This window comes from Molossus molossus, unplaced genomic scaffold, assembly GCF_014108415.1.
Source record: "Molossus molossus isolate mMolMol1 unplaced genomic scaffold, mMolMol1.p scaffold_m16_p_19, whole genome shotgun sequence".
Lineage (NCBI taxonomy): Eukaryota > Metazoa > Chordata > Mammalia > Chiroptera > Molossidae > Molossus > Molossus molossus.
In genome coordinates this window covers 16,284,705-16,304,577 of record NW_023425354.1, presented here as the reverse complement: position 1 = coordinate 16,304,577, position 19,873 = coordinate 16,284,705, and the positions used below count along the sequence as shown (strand labels likewise).

The window sequence follows — 19,873 nt, the reverse complement described above, 5'->3', positions numbered from 1 at the left end:
TATAAAAGCAACAAAGAATTAGTATTCATACTATATAAAGGAGCCCGGCCAGTGTGGCTCAGTGGACTGAAAACCTCATCCCATGAACTGAGAAGTCCTGGTTCAATTCCCAGTCAGGGCACATGTCCCGGTTGCTGGCTTGATCCCCAGTAGGGGGCGTGCAGGAGGCAGCTAATTGATGTTTCTATCTCTACCTCTCCTTTCCTCTCTCTCTCTAAAAAAAAAAATATATATATATACACACACATATACATATATGTATATATATATACATAAATATATATATTAAAAATATGTCAATAAAAACATTTTTTAAAATGTGTGTATATCTATATCTCACACACATATATATGTAAAGGAAATAATCAGTAATATATACAAAGATATATTTTCAAGAATGTTCAAATCAGAATTGTTTCTTATTCTGGGAAAACAGACAAAAAACTCTATTTCAAATGCCAGATTAATCAAATGCTTCAGACTATGTACACTGACAAAAATGCTACACGGAAGCTAAAAATCATGTAAAAGAATCTTTTTCAAAATATAAAAGAACAAATAATATATTGTTAATAAAATAGAAGCTACTGCCCTGGCTGGTTTGGCTCAGCAGTTAGAGCATCGGCCTGTGGACCAGAGAGTCCCGGGTTCAGTTCCCGCTAAGGCAGCGGTTCTCAATCTGTGGGTCGTGACCCCTTTGAGGGTTAAATGACCCTTTCACAGGGGTCACCTAAGACATAACAGTAGCAAAATTAGTTATGAAGTAGCAACGAAAATAATTTTATGGTTGGGGGTCACCACAACATAAGGAACTGTATTAAAGGGTCGCAGCATTAGGAAGGTTGAGAACCACTGAGCTAAGGGCACGTACCTCAGTTGCAGTTTGTCCCTGGTCCCGGTTGAGGTCGTGTGGGTGGCAACCACTCTGATGTGTCTCTCTCACGTCAATGTTTCGCTCTCTCTCTCTTCCTTCCTCTCTCCTTCCTACCCTGTCTGAAGATAAATGCAAAAAAACAAAAACAAAAATTGTCCTTGGGTAAGGATAAAAAAAAAAAAAAGAAGCTACAAGCCCTGGCCGGTTTTCTCAATGGTTAGAGCATCAGCCCATGGACCAAGGAGTCGCGGGTTCAATTCCGGTCAAGGGCACATACCTTGGTTGCAGTTCATCCCCAGCCCTAGTCAGGTCATGCAGGAGGCAACCAGTCAATGTGGCTCTAGAACACTGATGTTTCTCTGTCTCTCCCTCCCTTCCACTCTGTCTGATGATAAATGAAACAATATCCTCAGGTAAGAAATGAAAAAAAAAAAGAGGTTACAAATAAATGTGTCACATTGGAAATATATTTAAGCTAATCTATACACAGAAGAAAGTATTTTTCCTTTTGTACCTTTCTGTATTTTAAGTTTTTTCCTTTTACATATTATTTGTACATTTTTTATTAAAGAATAATATATAGAGTGTGCTAATCTGGTATATACAGCTCACTTAACACACATACATACATACACACACACCTATGTAATTAACATGCATTCAGGATACAAAACATTCCTTGAATCCCAGATAGTTCCCTTTTACCCCTTCTCAGTCTAAACTGCTCCTTCCCCGTACACAGTGGTAACCAGTATTCTGACTTCTGTTAGTATAATTATGTTCATCTGTTTTAAAATTTCATAAAAATGAAATCATACAGTTTGTACTCTGTGTCTGGCTCCTTTTATTCAACATTATGTCTATAAGGTTCACTCATATGGTTGTGGTAGCAATGGTTCATCTTCAAAAATTGCAATGTAGTAGTCTACTATATGAATCTCTCAAACTTATTTATCTATTTTACTGTTGATATGAATAACCCTTAAAATGCAAAACATTTATGCAAAAAATCATAAAAAGATGTCACAATAGGGAAAAACACTTATAATACTACATTGCACCTTTTAAATTAAGGGGAAAATTGTAAGTATAGCTTTTTTGGTTTTGTTTTTTAATTTTTATCCTCACCCGAGGACATTTTTGCATTTATCTTCAGATAGAGGGGGGTGGGGACAAGAGAAACATCGCTGTGAGAGACACATCGACTGGCTGCCACCCACACAACCCCAACCAGGGCCGGGGACAAACTGCAACCAAGGTACATGCTCTTAGCAGGAACCAAACCCAGGACTCTGGTCCACAGGCCAATGCTCTAACCGCTGAGCCAAACTGGCCAGGGCATAAGTATAGTTTGATTAAAATATTTGAATACTCATATGCCCAAAATGTGAGTGGTGATCATGTTGGTAGTAGTTATTATTTGGGGTTCAAAAGCATGTCTTTTAAGTCTATAAGGAACAATACAAATCTCTGATTTTAAAAATAAAAAAAATCTAAATAAATAAAGATATTCCAAGTTCCTGGATAGTAAGACTCAATATTGTTCAGATGCCAGCTCTTCTCAGCTTCATCTATAGGTTCAATGTAATCCCAATAAAAATCCAAACAAGTAACTTTGTGGATATTGACAAACTGATCAAAAATTTTTTTCCTTTATTGATTTTATAGAGAGAGAAAGGGAGAGGGAGAGATAGAAGCATCGATGAGAGAGAACATCGATTGGCTACCTCTTGCATGCCCCCCACTGGGGATCAGCACCACAACCTGGGCACGTGCCCTGACTGGGAATCAAACTGGCGACCTCTTGGTGCATGGCTCAGTGCTCAACCACTGAGCCACACTGACCGGACAAACTGATCAAATTGTATAAAGACAAAAGACTCAGAACAGCCAATATATTTAAATGTTTTTTGTTCAGAGGATGGGAGAGAGAGAAAGAGAGAGGAATAACAATATGAAACATGAGCCCTGGCCAGTTTGGCTCAGCAGTTAGAGCATTGGCCTGTGGACCAGAGAGTCCCGGATTCGATTCTCACTAAAGGGATACTTCAGTTGCGGTTTGTCCCTGGTCCCAGTTGGGGTTGTGAGGGTGGCAACCAATTGATGTGTCTCTCTCACATCGATAATTCTCTCTCTCTCTTCCTCCCTTTCTCCCTCCCACTCTATCTGAAGGTAAATGCAAAAATGTCCTCAGGTGAGGATAAAAATATATATATATATTTATATTGATATGAAACATCAATCAGTTGCCTCAGGCACATGTCCAAACCAGGATTAAACCTACAACCTGGGTATGTGCCCTGACCGGTGCATGGGACAATGCTCCAATCAAGCCACAGCAGCCAGAGTGCCAACACAATTACTGAATAACAAAGTCAGAGGGTTGACACTACCCGACTTCAAGACTTACTATAAAGCTGCAGTAATCAACACAGTGTGGTACTGGTGAAGGAAGAGACAAATAGATCTATGGAAAGAGAATAGAGAGCCCAGTAACAGATAGAAAAGATAGAAGAAAATCTAGGTGACTTTGGGTTTGGTGATGAGTTTTCAGATGCAACACCAAAAACATGACCCATCAAAGAAAACGACTGGTAAATTGAACTTTATGAAAACTAAAAACTTATGCTCCTTGAAAGATGCTGTTAATAGAATAAAAAGACAAGCCACAGGCTGCAAGAATATATTTGTAACACGCATCTGGTGAAAGACTTGTATACAAAATATGAAAAGAATTCTTAAAACTAAGCAAGAAGCCTGGCCGGTGTGGCTCAGTGGATGAGCGTCGACCCATGCACCAACAGGTTGCCAGTTCAATTCCTGGTCAGGGCATATGCCCAGGTTGTGGGCCAAATCTCCAGTGGGGAGCATGCAGGAGGCAGCCAATTGATGTTCTCTCTCATCGATGTTTCTCTCTCTCTTCCTCCCTCTCCCTCAAATCAATACAGGAAAAAAAAAAAACTAAACAAGAAAACAAACAACCCAATTGAAAGGTAGGCAAAAGATGTTAAAGGAACAACAGGAACTCTCCTTCACTGCTTGTTGGAATGTAAAATGGTACAGCCACTTTAGAAGACAGTTGGGCAGTTTCTTGCAAAGTTAAACTTAGTCTTACTATATAATCCAGCAAACATGTTCCTAAGTGTTTACCCAAATGAGAAGAAAGCATCTCCATACAAAAACAAGCACACAAATGTTTATAGTAGCTTTATTCATAATTGCCAAAACTTGGAAACCACCAACGTATCCTTCAGTAGTAGAATGGATAAATAACTGTGGTACATATATACAATATTCAGCAATAAAAAGAAACAAGCTATCAAATCACAATAAGAAATGAAGGAACTTGAAATGCATACTGCTAAGTGAAAGAATCCAGTCTGCAAAGACCATACACTATATGCTTTCAAATACATGACATTGAGGAAAAGGCAAAATATGAAGTCAGGTAAAAAAAAAAATCAGTGGTTGCCAGGGAGGTTCAACAAGGGAAATGAGGTGTAGTGAAGGAATGAGTAAGTGCAGCATAAAAGAGTTTATTTTTTATCGTTATTGCTGAAATAGCACAAAAGACTTTTAAGGCAGTGAAAAATTCTCTATGATATTATATTGGTAGATAAATGACTATGTTTTTATCAAACTCATAGAACTGTATAGCACAAAGAGTGAACCCTAATGTAAACAATAATGTAACAATATTTGTTCAATTGTATTAATGCACTATGCTATTACATGATGTCAATAATAGAAGAAATAGTAGTATAGATGGGAGCTGGTATATGAGTATTATCCTTTCTGCTACATTTTTCTGTAAACCTAAAACAACTACTCTAAAAGGTAAAGTATTTTCACTAAGTAAAATAAGTAATAAGTAATTAAGAACAAAAAGAAAAAGAAAAACATTCTCATCTGGAAAAAAACTTCTTTGAAAGTATATGTCATGAAGCTTCTATTCAGAAAAATGTACAAAAGTATACACTCATAAACTTTTGTATACTATTTCATAATGTTCACAGTATCCCACGGCCCACTCATGATCTCCATCCACCTGGGTTTATATAACCACTATATTAAGAGCAAAACATGAATTTCTAATCTTTTTATTTTCTAAATTTTTAACTTTTACAATTAACAAAATAAATTTACAACCCAAAAATATTGACTTCTTTTATCTTTGAACAAGTAATTTATTCCTTAAAGCCTCATTTCCTTCTAACTAAATAAGGCTACTTTTTCATCCACAATTTATGCCATCACACACAAGATTATCAGACTTACATAATAAAATTTTTAAACAATTAAATTGCTACACTTTCTTTTACCCTGGATAAACTTATTTACTAGTAATCATTTCTAATTCACTAAATAAATTTCCATAGGTGAAAAAAAATCTTACTTGCAAAATGGGAAAAGTAGCAGTGGTGATGCCCATTTTGTGTAAATGTAAGAGCATTTCACTTCCACTCCATATTTTACAGGATGATTCATAATCCCGTTCCACAAGATGTTCAGAGTTTGCTTCTAACCAACTGGAATAAAATAAAACAGTTCTATCAACCAGTACCATCTTATGTGCAACATTTTCATGCTAATCTACATTCTTTGAAGGCCTAAGGACACAATGTGGATTAATGAAGACATCTTTTTAAAAGTATGCATATCTCATATTGAAAAATAAATGTTCACATGGCTAAAAAGCAAGATTATATTCAGAAAAGAAAAACATGCATGCGATTTCCCAATTGTGTTTTGTGGATTCAACTGCTTTACTTGACTCTCTCTCCAAATGAGAGCCGATTTAGGAGCTCATCCCAAATGCTCATAAAAGGAAATACAAAACAACCTAACAAAAACATTAAAGTTACATATTAACATAAAATAGAATTTATATACATATGTGTACATTCAATAAGAGTTTAAATGTCTATTATTATGCTAGATACAATACTAGGCAGTAGAAATACAGCAGTAAATAAAATAGGCAAGGCCCTTATTCTCATGGAACTGACATTCTACTAAAGGGAGAAAGATATTTAGAAACAAATACATGAACAAGAAAATATCAGGTAGTAATAAGAGGTATAATGAAACTAAATTAGGTTAATGTAATCTAATTGTTACTTTAATTTGAATATCAAGAATGCTCTCTGGCCAAGAGACATATGAAAAAATGCTCAATGTCACTAATTATTAGAGAGATGCAAATTCAAACAACTATGAAGTATCACCTCACACCTGCCAGAATGGCTGCCATCAACAAATCATCAAACAACTAGTGCTGGCGAGGGTGTGGACAAAAGGGGAATCTAGTAACTGCTGGTGGGAATGGAGACTGGTACAGCCACTATGGAAAACATTATGGTGTTTCCTCAAAAAACTAAAAATTGGTCTGCCATTTGATCCAGTGATCTTTCTTCTAAGAATATATTCTAAGGAGCCTGAAACACCAATCAGAAAGAATCTATGCACCCCTATGTTTATAGCAGCACTATTTACAATTGCTAAGATCTGGAAACAGCCCAAATATCCATCAATAGATGAGTAGATAAAAAATCTGTGGTACATGTACACAATGGAATACTGTGCAGCTATAAGAAAGATCTCATCCTTTGAGACGACATGAAGGGACCTGGAGAGTATTATGCTAAGTGAAATAAGCTAGACGAAGAAAGACAAGTATCACATGATTCACTTATTTGTGGAATATAATGAACAAAACAAGGTGATGAACAAAATAGACCCAGAGACACAGAAGTAGGGTTCAGACCGACAAACTTCGGGGTGGGGGGGTTAGTTAAACCAAAGAACCTATGCATATAAGCATAACCAATGGACATAGACAACAATGCTGGGGGAAGGGGGACGGGAGGAGGGTGTCAATGGGGGGAAAAGGAGAAACATCTGTAACAAAAATAAATTAATTAAATAAAATAAAAATAAAAAAGAAGGCTCCCCCTGAGGTGACATTTATTCTAACAATTGAACGCAAATGCATCCAGTCATGCATGGCAACACTAACTGTGCCCAGTCATAGGAGGATCCAAAATTAATCATGCAAAGACCCTGAGGTGGTTCACAAATTATCCTCATTTAAGGAGCTGAAAGAAAGCCACTGTATTTGCAACACAAGGGGCAAAAGGTAATAATGGTATGAACAATGTTAGAGTGATAAAGCAAGAATCAGACCATGTTAAGCCAGGATAAGAACTTTGGGTTCTATTCAAAGTGCAATGGGAAGGTTTTAAATGGAGGATTTTAAATAAGAGACCATGCATCTTCAGTGTTGAAAAGATGACTCCAGTTTCAAAGTCAGAATGGGTTATTAGGAGAAAAGCAAGAGTGAAAGCAGAGATCTGTTAGGAGGCTGTTACAGTATCTGGTTGAGATATGACTGTGGATGGTAGATATGAGATTGAAAGATATGGGATATATTGTGCAGGTAGCATTTACAAAACTTACTGATAAGATGAATGGGTGGGGCAGTAACCAAGAATAATGCTTAGATTTTCTATATGAGAAATTGGTTAGCTGCTTGTTTAGAGGAGAAAGACAGGGGGTGTTAGGTAGGGGAAGGGAATAAGTTTTGTTTTGGAAAGCTGAAATTTGATATTCCATAAAAAGATATAAAATATAGTTGGATATATGAAAATAGCATTCCAGGGAGAGGCTGGGGCTAGACTCAGGTGCAGGCCTCAGCAATACTGCTATGGTACTGGGTTACATAATTTAGGGAAGGTGCAGAGCTAGAAATGAAATGAGGTCCTAGGACCAAGTCCTGAGGCACTTCAACATTTAGATATCAAACAAAATAAGATAAAAAAAACTGAAATAGCCCTGGCCAGTTTGGCTCAGCAGTTAGAGCATCTGCCTGTGGTCCTGAGAAACCTGGGTTCAGTTCCCGCTAAGGGCACGTACCTTGGTAGCAGTTTGTCCCCGGCCCTGGTTGGGTCGTGTGGGTGGGAGCCACTCGATGCGTCCCTTTCACATCAATGTTGCTCTCCCTCTCTCTCCCCCGCTCCCATTCTATCTGAACAAAAAATGGAATGCCCTCAGGTGAGGACTAAAAAAAAAACAAACCAAAATAGAACAGACTGTGAGGAGGAAGAAAACCAGATGTCATAGAAGCTGTGCAGAAAATCATTCCTGTGTCTCTCTTCTAATCTTTACTTCACTTCTGATACCTCTGGTCACTAAATGTATGTGGGTTTTTTCCCACACCAAGCAATATGACACCAGCTGGGTGTCCTATATAGTCACATGTCACTTAATGATGGGAATACATTCTGAGAAATGTGTCCATAGGCAATTTTGTCATTGTGGGAACATCACAGAGTGCTTTTACACAAACCTAGATGGCATAGCCTACTATATACCAAGACGATATGGTATAGCCTGTTACTCTAAGGCTACATACCTGTACAGCATGTTACTAAAATGAATACTGTAGGCAATTATAACACAACAATTAAGTCTTTTTGTTTTAAAACATAGAAAAGGTACAGTAAAAATACAGTACAAAAGATAAAAAATAGTATACCTGTATAGGGCCCTTACATGAATGGACCTTGTCGAACTGGAAGCTATTCTGGGTGAGTTAGTGAGTAGTGAGTGAATGTGAGGGCCTAGGACAGTACTATACACTATGTAGATATTACAAATACTGTACACTTAGGCTACACTAAGTTTATAAAAGATATTTTTCTTTGTTGAGGTCTGGAAAAGCTTGTGGTAAACTCTTCACTGTGAATTTTCTTGGGGCTTCTTCTTTTTCTTTTGAAGTTTCCTTTTTTCTTGCCTCGTCTTCAGCTATGCATTCCTGTTCCAGTTCCAATACCTCCTTATTAGTCAATTCCTCAGGAATCACCTCTAGGAGCTCCTCAATGTCATCTTTACCCACACCCCAGTTCAAGTTGTTTGTCATTTAACCACAGCCTTACTGACTTTTGCAACCTCCTCAACCTTGGCAAATCCTTTAGTCATGGAAGAACCTCTTAAGTGTCTTCCTCCAAATGCCATAACTACACTCATTGGTGACATCATTCCAGGCCCAAGCAAGGTTCTTGATGCAGTCATAGATATTGTAATCCTTCCAGAATTGCATCATGTTTTCTCAGTTGCATCATTAGCCTAGCAAAGGTCCTCCTCATGTAGTAGGCCTTAAAAGCTGCCACATCTCCTTGATTTGAATCAAAGAAGAAACACCACTTTGATATCAGGAAGATCACCAATATAAGGATGCCCAGGAGCATTATTGACAATAAGAAAAATCTTGAAAGGTACATTATTCTCTAAACAGTACTTCTCCATTTCACTGGCATAGCAATTCAGAGGCATCTTGGAAGAAGAGCTGGATCACCCATGACTTCTTACTGCTCCTACAGTACACTGGCAGTGTGTGCTTACTGATATGCTTGATGGCCCTGAAGATCACAATGGGTTTCAATTTGTTGTCTGAATCAGTGACCCTAGCAAAACAGTTATCCTGTTTATAAAGCCTTGAAACCTGGCATTGAGTTAGTTTCCTTATGGATGAAAGTCCTTTCAGGCATCTATGTCCAGAATAGGAAGGTTTTAGCCATACTGAATATTTGCTCTGGCAAATAATTTTCCTCCAGTCAGCTTATCTTAGTTTCCAAAAATTCTTCAGTTGCCTTCACATCAGCACTCAGACTCGCCACCACTTTCACATTATGTAATGAATAACAATTCTTGAATCATTTAAACCACCCAGAGCTAGCAGTAAATTCAACATTGTAGTCAGATCTAGCCTTCTCTTTCAACATCGCTAACAAACTTTATGCTTTGACTGTGATCATCATATTACTAAGAGGGATATGCTTCATTTGTCTGATCTTCAATCCATGTCATTAGAAGTTTCTCCATGTCTGGTATGGGCCCTTGTTGAATACTCGTTAGTCTTACTGCCTTCAACAAAGCAGATCCTTTAAAAGCTTCCATCACTTCGTTCTTGTTCTCCAAGACGGTAGCCATGGTGGAATGTGAAATGCCTGACTGGTAAGCAATGACCATCACTGATTTTCTACTTGCCTAGTCCTTAATTACTCTTAATTTTGTTTCTAGGTCAATACTCAATGTAGCCTCATACTGGCAACATTAACAGTGCATTTTGTACTCTTAGGTCCATGATGAATAAAACAACAGGAGAGTAAATCAAGCACAAAGAAAATGATGCAACCAAGAGACTCAGTAAACATGAGATGTATGAGGCTGAATGAAGCCAGTGTAACATGAGGCATACTATTTTATAGCAAACTCTTTTTTTGTAAATAGAAAAATTATACTCTAAAATAATGATACAATAAAAAATATAGTATAATAAATACATAAACCAGTAACATAATAATTTATTATCATTATCAAGTATTGTGTACTGTACATAATTGTATGTGCTACACTTGTATGGCAGCACAGTAGGTCTGTTTACACTAACACCACAAACACATGAGTAATGCATTGAACTACAGTATTAAGATGCCTATGACATCACTAGGCATAAAAATTTTTCAGCTCCACTATAATCTTATGGGACCACTGTCATACATGTGGTCCCATCATATATGTGACCTATCATTGACCAAAACATTGTTATGTGGCACATTACTGTAACTCAATTCAATTCTGACACTATAAGGAATTAGCAAAGATCCCACAGGTTATATGCTCAGTCTCACAATACTGTCCTGATCCCACTCCCAACTCAGATGCCAATCATAAAAGTACAGGTTGTCATCTGTGCTTCTGACCAACCAGCTATAAATGAAAAGTTCATATGACCTCTTCTTGGATTTGATCATTTACTAGAACAACTCACAAAACTCAGGAATCACTTAAGTTTACTGGTTTATTATATAATAAAGGATACAGATAAACAAAGAAACAGGCAGATAAAGAGATAGATACATAGGGTGAGGTCTGGAAGGGTTCTGAGCACAGAAGTTTATCTCTGTAGAGGTAGAATGCACCACCCTTCAAGCACACAGATGTGTTGCCCAACCCAGAGCTCTCTGAATCCTATACTTTTGGTATTTTTATGAAGGCTTCATTATGTAGGCAAGATCAATCATTAACTCAATCTCCAGGCCCTCTTTCCTACCCAGAGGGGAGGTGGGGCTGAAAGCACCAAAGTATCAAGTTTCTTCTTTTTTATTTTTAATTCTCACCCAAGGATATTTTCCCATGACTTTTAGAGATAATGGACTAGAGGAAGGGAGAGAGAAACATCGATGTGAGAGAGACACATTGATAGGTTGCCTCACGCAGGGGTCAGGGATCAACCTGCACACGTACATGCCCTTGACTGGGAATCAAACTGGAGAACCTTTGGTCCTTGCGTCGATGCTCTCACCACTGAGCAGGGCCAAAAGTGCCAAGTTTCTAATCATGGCTTGGTCTTTTTAGTGACTAGCCCTCATCCAGGAGCCCACAATCATTACCTTATTAGAACAAAAGACAGTCCTATCAACCAGGAAATACCAAGGGATTTGAGCTCTGTGTTAGGTACTAAAGACAGAGATGAATATATGTATCTTCTATTATTTCACAGAAATTAAGACAAAAACACATTTCACAAAGGTGGTAGTCAACAAAACCAAACAATGCCAAGAAGCTAAGCAAGATTACAGAAAAATAACCTTTGGATTTGACAATATATGGATCAGTGCCTGTAATGCATACTTAAAAATTTGCTAAAAAGGTAAATCTTTTATTAAGTGTTATTACATACAAAAAAAAATAAAAAAGAAAGACAGGCAGAAAGAAACTTCCAGAGGTGATGAATGGACCTGAAGAACATTTTACTAAGTGAAATAAGCCAACCAGAGAAAGGCACAGATCGCATGATTTCACTCATATGTGAAATTTAATGAACAAACTGAACTACCAAGCAAAATAGAGACAGACTCATAGATAGAGAGCAGGCAGACAACTGTGGGGGTAGGGGTGGGAGGTTCGGGCGGGGAGTAGAGGGATTGAGTAAAAAAAAAAAGAATTTATGGCCCTGGCCGGTTTGGCTCAGCGGTTAGAGCGTTGGCCTGCGGTCCGGAGAGACCCAGGTTCAGTTCCCGCTAAGGGCATGTACCTCGGTTGCAGTTTGTCCCCGGCCCTGGTTGGTCGTGCGGGTGGCAGCCACTCGATGTGTCCCTTTCACATCGATGTTTCTCTCTCTCTCTCCCTCCTGCTCTATCTGAACAAAGAATGAAAAAGTGTCCTTGGGTGAGGATAAAAAAAAAAAGAATTCATGGACATGGACAATAGTGTACTGATTTTGGGGGTGGAAGAGTATGGGTGGAGGTGATAGAGGGCATAGAGAGGATAAAAGGTGATGGAAAAAATAAAATTAAGTTGAATAAAATTTTTAAAAGTCATGATCCAGAATTTTTAAATGTTCATTAAAACTATTAGTTTTTGTTTAGTACAATGTCCTATACACAACCTATGTGGCTATTAAATTATCTTGCTAAACCAAAAATAAGATTCACAATTATCAATTTAAAAAAATAGATTCTGTCCATTATATTCTTTTGAATAAGACAAAAGTTTAGCCTATATTTAAACCGTCCATTTCCAAAGTAGCCTGGGCAAAGTTTACTAACTGTAAAATACTCTGGCATAATAAAACGTGGTTTTAATACAAAGGCAACACAAACAACACTGAGAGACAAATGTCCTTACTTAATGAGACTGTAGCACACAGCTTGTAGAGGTTCATGGTCTTTCTTCCTTATGTTATTGTTAACCATACTATCTAGTTCATCTCGAGCAAACCGAAGTTGAACTTCTGTTAAACTGTAACTTGCTGATTCCCGAGCACAGTCCTCGATGTTATGAGCTTCATCTAAAATGACAACTTGTTCTTTCAGGTTGATATCCATCTATAAGATTTAAAAACAAAATCCTGTAAAACTGTCAGCAAAATGAATTTAATAGCAGTAGGCAAGATATTTCATTGAAAAATTCACACTCTAGGCTAATATTGAAAGTGCAACTGATTCTAGGTCTTAAAAACTTCTAAAGCACTACAGCCAACCAAATATCAGCTCGACATTATAGAGTTTGCCCTTTTTCAGTCTCAAAATACTTTGCAAATCTATCACAACCAAAATAATGTTAAGTGAGCCTGGATCAAAGTACAGCTGATACACAAAGGGGTATAAAAATCCCACTATAAAGGAATCTCCAACATAATTTAAAAAGCAGAGTAAAAAAACTTTTTAAAACTAAAATGACAATACAAGATTCAAAAGACTCTCAAAATATTAATGTAATATAGTATGTATCTTTCTATCCTGTGATACTTCATTCTGAGAACTGGTTTTCCCCAAGTCTTATGTGATGTTGGTAGGACTATTAATTTGTTATCAAGGGACATCACCACTCTTACAACATGGGTAGACTCAGAGACCAGACTTGCCAATTAAATAAAGTATTCCATCCCTACATGATCACAGTGACTGGTTCAAGAATGGATATGAGATCCAAAGTAGGCCAATCAGAATAATTTGGAGTGACTAATACAAGATCATGTTTCTTTTTTCTGTGTTAGCTAGCTACCTATGGTTCTCTTTGTTCCCATTGGAAAGAACTTGCTTGAGCATAAAACCATCACAATGAGGAGTTAGTCAAATAGTTTTTCTTAAGTTCTACTAAGGCTGAGTTTGTGTCACTTGCAATTGGAAGAGTCCTGACTAATACAAAGAAATGTCACAAAGCAACTGTCAGTGAGTTGTAATAATAAACGGGATTGAAGATGACTAAGAACCATGGAAGAGTAGGAGATACACTGGGGTTTAAAGAAGAATAGGATTTAGATAGACAAAGAGAGAGTAGGGCATTTCAACACAGGTGTAATCAAAAGCAGAGATATAGGAAAGAACATGAAATCCTCAGGGGACTATGAGGTAATTTCTATTGATTCACTGATTTGAGAGAGAAGGAAAAGGAAAGAAACATCAATTTGTTGTTCCACTTATTTATGCAGTCATTGGCTGATTTTTGTTGTTGTTATTGTCACTCCTCACATATATTTTCCATTGATTTTTAGAGAATGGAAGGGAGGGAGGAAAGGGGTAAGAAGGAAAGAAAGAGTGAGAAAAACATTGATATGAGAGAGACACATCAATTGGTTGCCACCTACATGCACCTCATGCCCCCCCACCCCCAACCCTGACCAGGGCTGGGGATCAAACCTGCAATCCAGGTACTTGCTCTTGACTGGGAATCAAACACAAGACTCTTTGATCCATAGGCGGACACTCTAACCACTGAACCACAACAGTCAGGGCCATTAGTTAATTCTTGTATGTGCCCTGACTGGGGATCAAACCCGAAACTTTAGTGTATCAGGACGATCCTCTAACCAACTGATCTACCTGGCCAAGGCCAGTATGAGGTCACTTTTGAGGGGTTCAAGTTGGTCTTTTGCAGCAGAGAAAGTTGAAAGGGCAGATTCAGGTCAGACTATTGAGCAATTTGAAAGCAAGCTTAAGAAATATGGACTTTAACCCCATGAACAAAGAGCAGTAAGAGATTTTTAAGCAGAGGAAAGATTAATAAAAGTAATATTAGAAGACTGATCTGTCACTGATCTGCACAGTCACTCATAAGAAAGAGATCTAGCCAAGAAATAGAATAAGAGGTAGGATAGTAGGGGTAGCAAACATAATGTCTATTAATTTCAAACTTAAGGAAATAGAAAGCTAATGAGAGTTTTGCAGTTAGATCTAAAGAGAAAAATAACTGAATATACCAAGTCATTCAGTTTTTTTATCTTATGCTGTAACATTTGGATGTCACTAAGAAAAACCAGGCAAATAAACACAAATGCTGCATACAAAGTTCAATTCTCAAAAGCTCACAAAGCATAATTTGCATAGTGTGCATATTCTCCCAACAACAGATTCTTCAGAATAATGTTTTAAAATAATTCTTTCTGACTATTCATAAATGGAGAGAGTGATAGCTATAAGTGGGTCTCAACTGGGGGCAATTTTGCCCCCCAGGGGATATTTTGCAAAGTTTGGAGACAGACTTGATTGTTACAATGTGAGGGTGCTACTGGCATCTAGTGGATAAAACCAGAGATGCTATTCAACATCCTATAATGCACAAGACAGCCCATCACAACAAAGAATTATCCAGTCCAAAATGTCATAACTATCAAGGTGATGAAAAAATCTGTTATAATCCTACTTGAGTACTAGATCCTTAAAAGCACTTATTACTTTGAAAATTAAAGTAACAAGGTATAAAATTCCATTTTTACTACACCTTAGAATATGTTTTCAGTACTCTAATGTTTATACACTTACACAGATTAACTATCAAACAAAAAATAAAAGACATTAAAACATAAAAGCTTTTACATTCACCACTTATACCTCCATAAGTAGGGGGAAAAGTTCTAATTTTTACATATCTACTCACACTTTCCCTTATTTGTGCATCTAGAAGGTAGTTGTAGGGACAAAATATTATGTCAGCATCTTCTATTAGTTCTCGTGCTGTGTAATACGGACATGCCTTCAGTTTTTTCCCCAAGCTGACGAGTTCTTCTATATCCCAGGCCTTGCACATTCCTTGGAAAGTCTGTAATGTGTGTTGATCACTAATTTTATGAACACCATGATAAAAATAGCAGGATTTGCCCTAAAAACAAATATGCATAACTGAAATGTGAACCAATACTAGAACAGAAGAAATGAAACAAATTTATCTCAGAACTTGAGGAACATCATTAAAGCCACAAAGCAAAGATTTTATAGAGGAGACAAATTATACCATATCTACAATTCCAATCATTTTAAAGACACTATATTACTTGACTCAATAGAGATCCAGATCCCTATAGCACTAGATACCCCAGTTAATTTGAGAAATATATATATTTGTTGATCCTCACCTGAAGATATTTTTCCATTGATTTTTAGATAGAATGGAAGCGGGAGGGGGGCGGGCATCAGTGCGAGAGAGACACATCAACTGGTTGCCTCCCACACAACCCTGACCAGGGCTAACGATCAAACCTGCAACCCAGGTATGTGTCCTTGACCGGGAACCAAACCTGAGACCCTTTGGTCCTCAGAACGATGCTCTAACCACTGAGCAAAACCAGCCAGGGCTGAGAAATATATTTTTTAAATTATGTTTGTTGTGACTTTGATCTGTTTAAAGTGATGCTGGGCAAAAATATTTCGGAATGGATATACAAGAGCAATGGCATCATTGGCTTTTAAAGATGAGAGCTAAGTGACTTGGGAACAGGAAAGGGAATGATCTTTCTCAACAGACACTTGTATCTTTTCAATGAGTCATGAGACAGTATTACTTAATCAAATCTAAATAAGTAGAAAGAAAGAATAGAGAGAGAAGAAATGAAGGAGCTAGAGAGAAAGGAATGTCTTAGTGGGAAAAATATATGGTACATATGGAAAAATGTAGTACATATGAATGGATATATCATTACAATGTGACCCAGTATTAAAATAACAAAAAAAGCCCTGGCCTATTTGGTTCAGCGGTTGGAGCATCGGCCTGCGGTCCAGAGAAACCAGGGTTCGGTTCCTGCTAAGGGCACGTACCTCGGTTGCAGTTTGTCCACGGCCCTGGTTGGGTCGTGCGGTGGCAACCACTCGATATGTCTCTTTCACGTCGATGTTTCTCTCTCTCTCTTCCTCTCTCCCCCTCCCACTCTATCTGACCGAAAAACGAAAAAATATCCTCGGGTGAGGATAAAAATAAATAAATAAAAATAAAATAACAAAAATAAGCAAATTTTCCCCAGGCCTCGAGGATTATTAACAATCTAGCGACAAAAAAACACTTTTTAAAGTGTTTTAAACTGGGATCATTTTTTCTCTCAGCCTATTTTAGTAACGTCCTATAAGAAATGCTTTCTCACATCACTAAGTATTTTTTCATTGTTGTCCACATATGTACATGGAATTAATGTGCCACAGTTGATGAACCATTTTATTATTGAACATTTAAGACTATTATTAATTTTGGCTTTATAAATAATGCTGTAATGAGTATCTGTATACCCATTTCTAACTATGTTCATAGTATACATTTCTAAGGTTCCTTCCAGCTTTAAAATTTTATGATTCTGGAGTCCAGAGACAGGGAGAGATATGCCAAGTATCTTTCATATGAGTTTGATACAACTGAGTTTCATAATATGATATTTACCATATTTTCATTCCAAATATCTTCCGTACTATTTGGAAAACTTGTATTTGTATAAAATGATCACTAAGATAGGTGCTTCAGAGTTTGTGATTCAAAAGTGTTAAATCTCATCTCAACAAAAAATAAATATTCTTCCATACCTAAAGTAATTTTTAAAGAATTTTTTCTGGGGCTAGTTAATTTTTTCTTAACTGAAACAAAATGAACTCTAAACAGATAAATGCATTGCTTTTTCACTTTAGTAAAAGAAACAGTGAACAAAAACACATGTGCCTTTGGATCAAGCCAAAAAATCAGAAAGTTTACACTTTAAGGGCACTTAGAATGACACTCCTGTGCAGGCTGATAGCAAAACCAGAAAAGCTCATCCATTTTAACAATGTAACTCAACCCTGAGGGGAGTCTGTCAACTGAAGCGTTATCACACTTTAAACTCTTTTTCACTCAAACTGTCAGTTATCTATTTATCATTTCGCTTTGGTAATTCAGGCACAGTAAACATAGACACCTATGGTGACTTTGTAATTGGCCCTCATTACAATACCAAATTACCCTGCGGGCTTGGGAACAAGGAAAAGAAGGTTCATGTATGCCTATGAGCTAAGCATTCTGAGGCAGAATTAGGTGAAGACAAGCAACTACAAGCAGGTACCTTTCATTATGTATACGCTAATATTAAAAAACAAAAGACTTGTTTACTTTAAAAGAGAAACTAAATGCCAATGAAAAATTCTGAACATTCAAGTCTACTAGTTTACTTTTTATTTTTACATTATTCAAACTTTGACAGTAAAGATCAATAAAAAAAACATAATAAGCACTACAGGATTCTAGAGGATTCCATAAAATAAGACTATTTGCTTTCAATGCACAATCTTAAACTTTACAACTGCTTTTAATAATGAGATAACAAATAATAAATTGTTATAATTTTCACAACAAGAAGTAATAAAAAAAAAAATGACAATGCCAGCAAGTCTTCTTACATAGATTATATAGACAAAAGACAAATTTCAAGAATTGGAGGAATCCAGTAGATTAATTAGCCATTTATGGAAAGGGGTCTACTTAAAGATAAAATTTATGGGGTTTTATCATAAAGAGCCTTTTCCCTATTTTACTATTTTTTTTTTTTTTTAGCATTTGACTTTTACTATTTTCATCTCTCCCTGAAGAGAACTTTTTAAATATTGGGAAGATTTCACAGTTCCTCAGTTAAAAAGAACTTACTAGAAATAAATATAAATAGTATTTCAACAATAATTTTGATCCAATAATCTATATTCTTTTCCTGGCTCTGAACAAGCCACTTAAGTTTTTCCACTTAAGTTCTTTAGTATTTATTATTTCATATTTCACATGTTTGAATGTCTACTGCATCTTTTGAATATCCCCAAACAAAGCTTGAATAAATTTCTCTCTAATAAAAGAAAGCACTGAAAAAGAAATACATAATACAAAATAATTTATTTACATTATATAGTAGAAGGTGATATACCAATTAAATGAAACTCTAAGAGCTACAGTTTATAGCCTTTTGTATAAAGACAACTCTGACAAAATACTAGTGAAAGACAGAACTTTCAAAATATATTAAATATCACTGGTCATTTCAAATATTATCAATTTATTTGTTCACCAATAATTTCTGGGTGTAACTCCAGACTCGTAATTTCCATTTTAGAGTAAACTAGTTATCAAAGAGGTACACAAACTACCAAACTAATACTTTACCAAAAAATTATTTTAAAATTGTGTTTTTAGTAAGAAAGACTTTCTATTTCCACCTAGTCCAAATTCATGTTAATCTAGATTTCCCTGGAAAACTTCAAAACCACCAATGACATATCTTTAAAGTTAGTAATTTAATATAATTTTTTGGAAAAAGAAGTTTGTGCTAATCAGAATAATAAGACAGATAATCATTATATTTCTCATTCAATTATAAACCATTTTAAAATTTGCTCAAAGAAAGCCTAAATCAACTACATTCCTTTGACATTTTAAGTATGTATAAGACATTAATTAAATCTAATTAGACTAAATCATTTAAATACTTTTATCTCCTCATATGACATCATCCATATTTGACTATTTTTGGTAGGGGACTTGGAAGGAAGTAAGAAGACATCTGATTAAAATGGAAATGAATTTCAAAGAATATAATATCCCCAAACTTTAGGACAGAAACTGTCATTTTAAACTTGAATAAAGATTTTCTTGTGGTAATATTAGTTTTCAAAAAATATCAAAACTAGCAATAAGTTTGATTTTCATACTTTATTTAACTATGACTAGAAATGTACATATTAAAAAAAAGAAACACAAAACATTGAGTATTTTTAATCCTTTCAGACTTATTTTTCTCTAAAACAAAATAACTTTACTCACATTTTTTCCATCCAGCAATTCCATGCACTTTTCATTTCTGTTGAAGTTACCTACTACTTCAGGATGGACACAAGTATGATCCCTGCTGGAAAGAATAGTCATTGGGACCCCCGAGTACGCTGTCCTCCGGAGCTCTCTAGTAATTTGAGCAATCTGCTTGTGTGTACGTGTCCCAAAATATATTTTTGGTATCTTGGATTTCCCCCCATGATCCTTCTTAATGGCATTTGAAGAATCTTGACTGTTTCCTTGTTTAGCAGAACAACAGCACCTACAACAGGGGCCAGAGAGCTGTACAAAAAAGAAAAAGATAACTAATGTCTGGACTACCATAAAAATGTTATCAAACCTCTCATAGAATCAGAACCCATAGTAATGAATCACAACTGTCAAATAATATCA

At 36.3% G+C, this 19,873-nt stretch overlaps 1 protein-coding gene across 2 annotated transcripts in view; it reads right to left on the bottom strand.

Annotated features, from left to right (window-relative positions):
* The window catches only part of BRIP1 (BRCA1 interacting protein C-terminal helicase 1), a 141,399-nt gene that overhangs the window by 74,148 nt on the left and 47,378 nt on the right, over positions 1-19,873 (bottom strand). For both annotated transcript variants that reach the window (XM_036269431.1, XM_036269432.1), the window contains 4 exons: positions 19,472-19,762; positions 15,317-15,538; positions 12,566-12,765; positions 5,271-5,403 (listed from right to left, as the gene is read on the bottom strand). In XM_036269431.1, the coding sequence (XP_036125324.1) occupies positions 5,271-5,403; positions 12,566-12,765; positions 15,317-15,538; positions 19,472-19,762 (846 nt within the window). The remainder of the gene's footprint in view (positions 1-5,270; positions 5,404-12,565; positions 12,766-15,316; positions 15,539-19,471; positions 19,763-19,873) is intronic.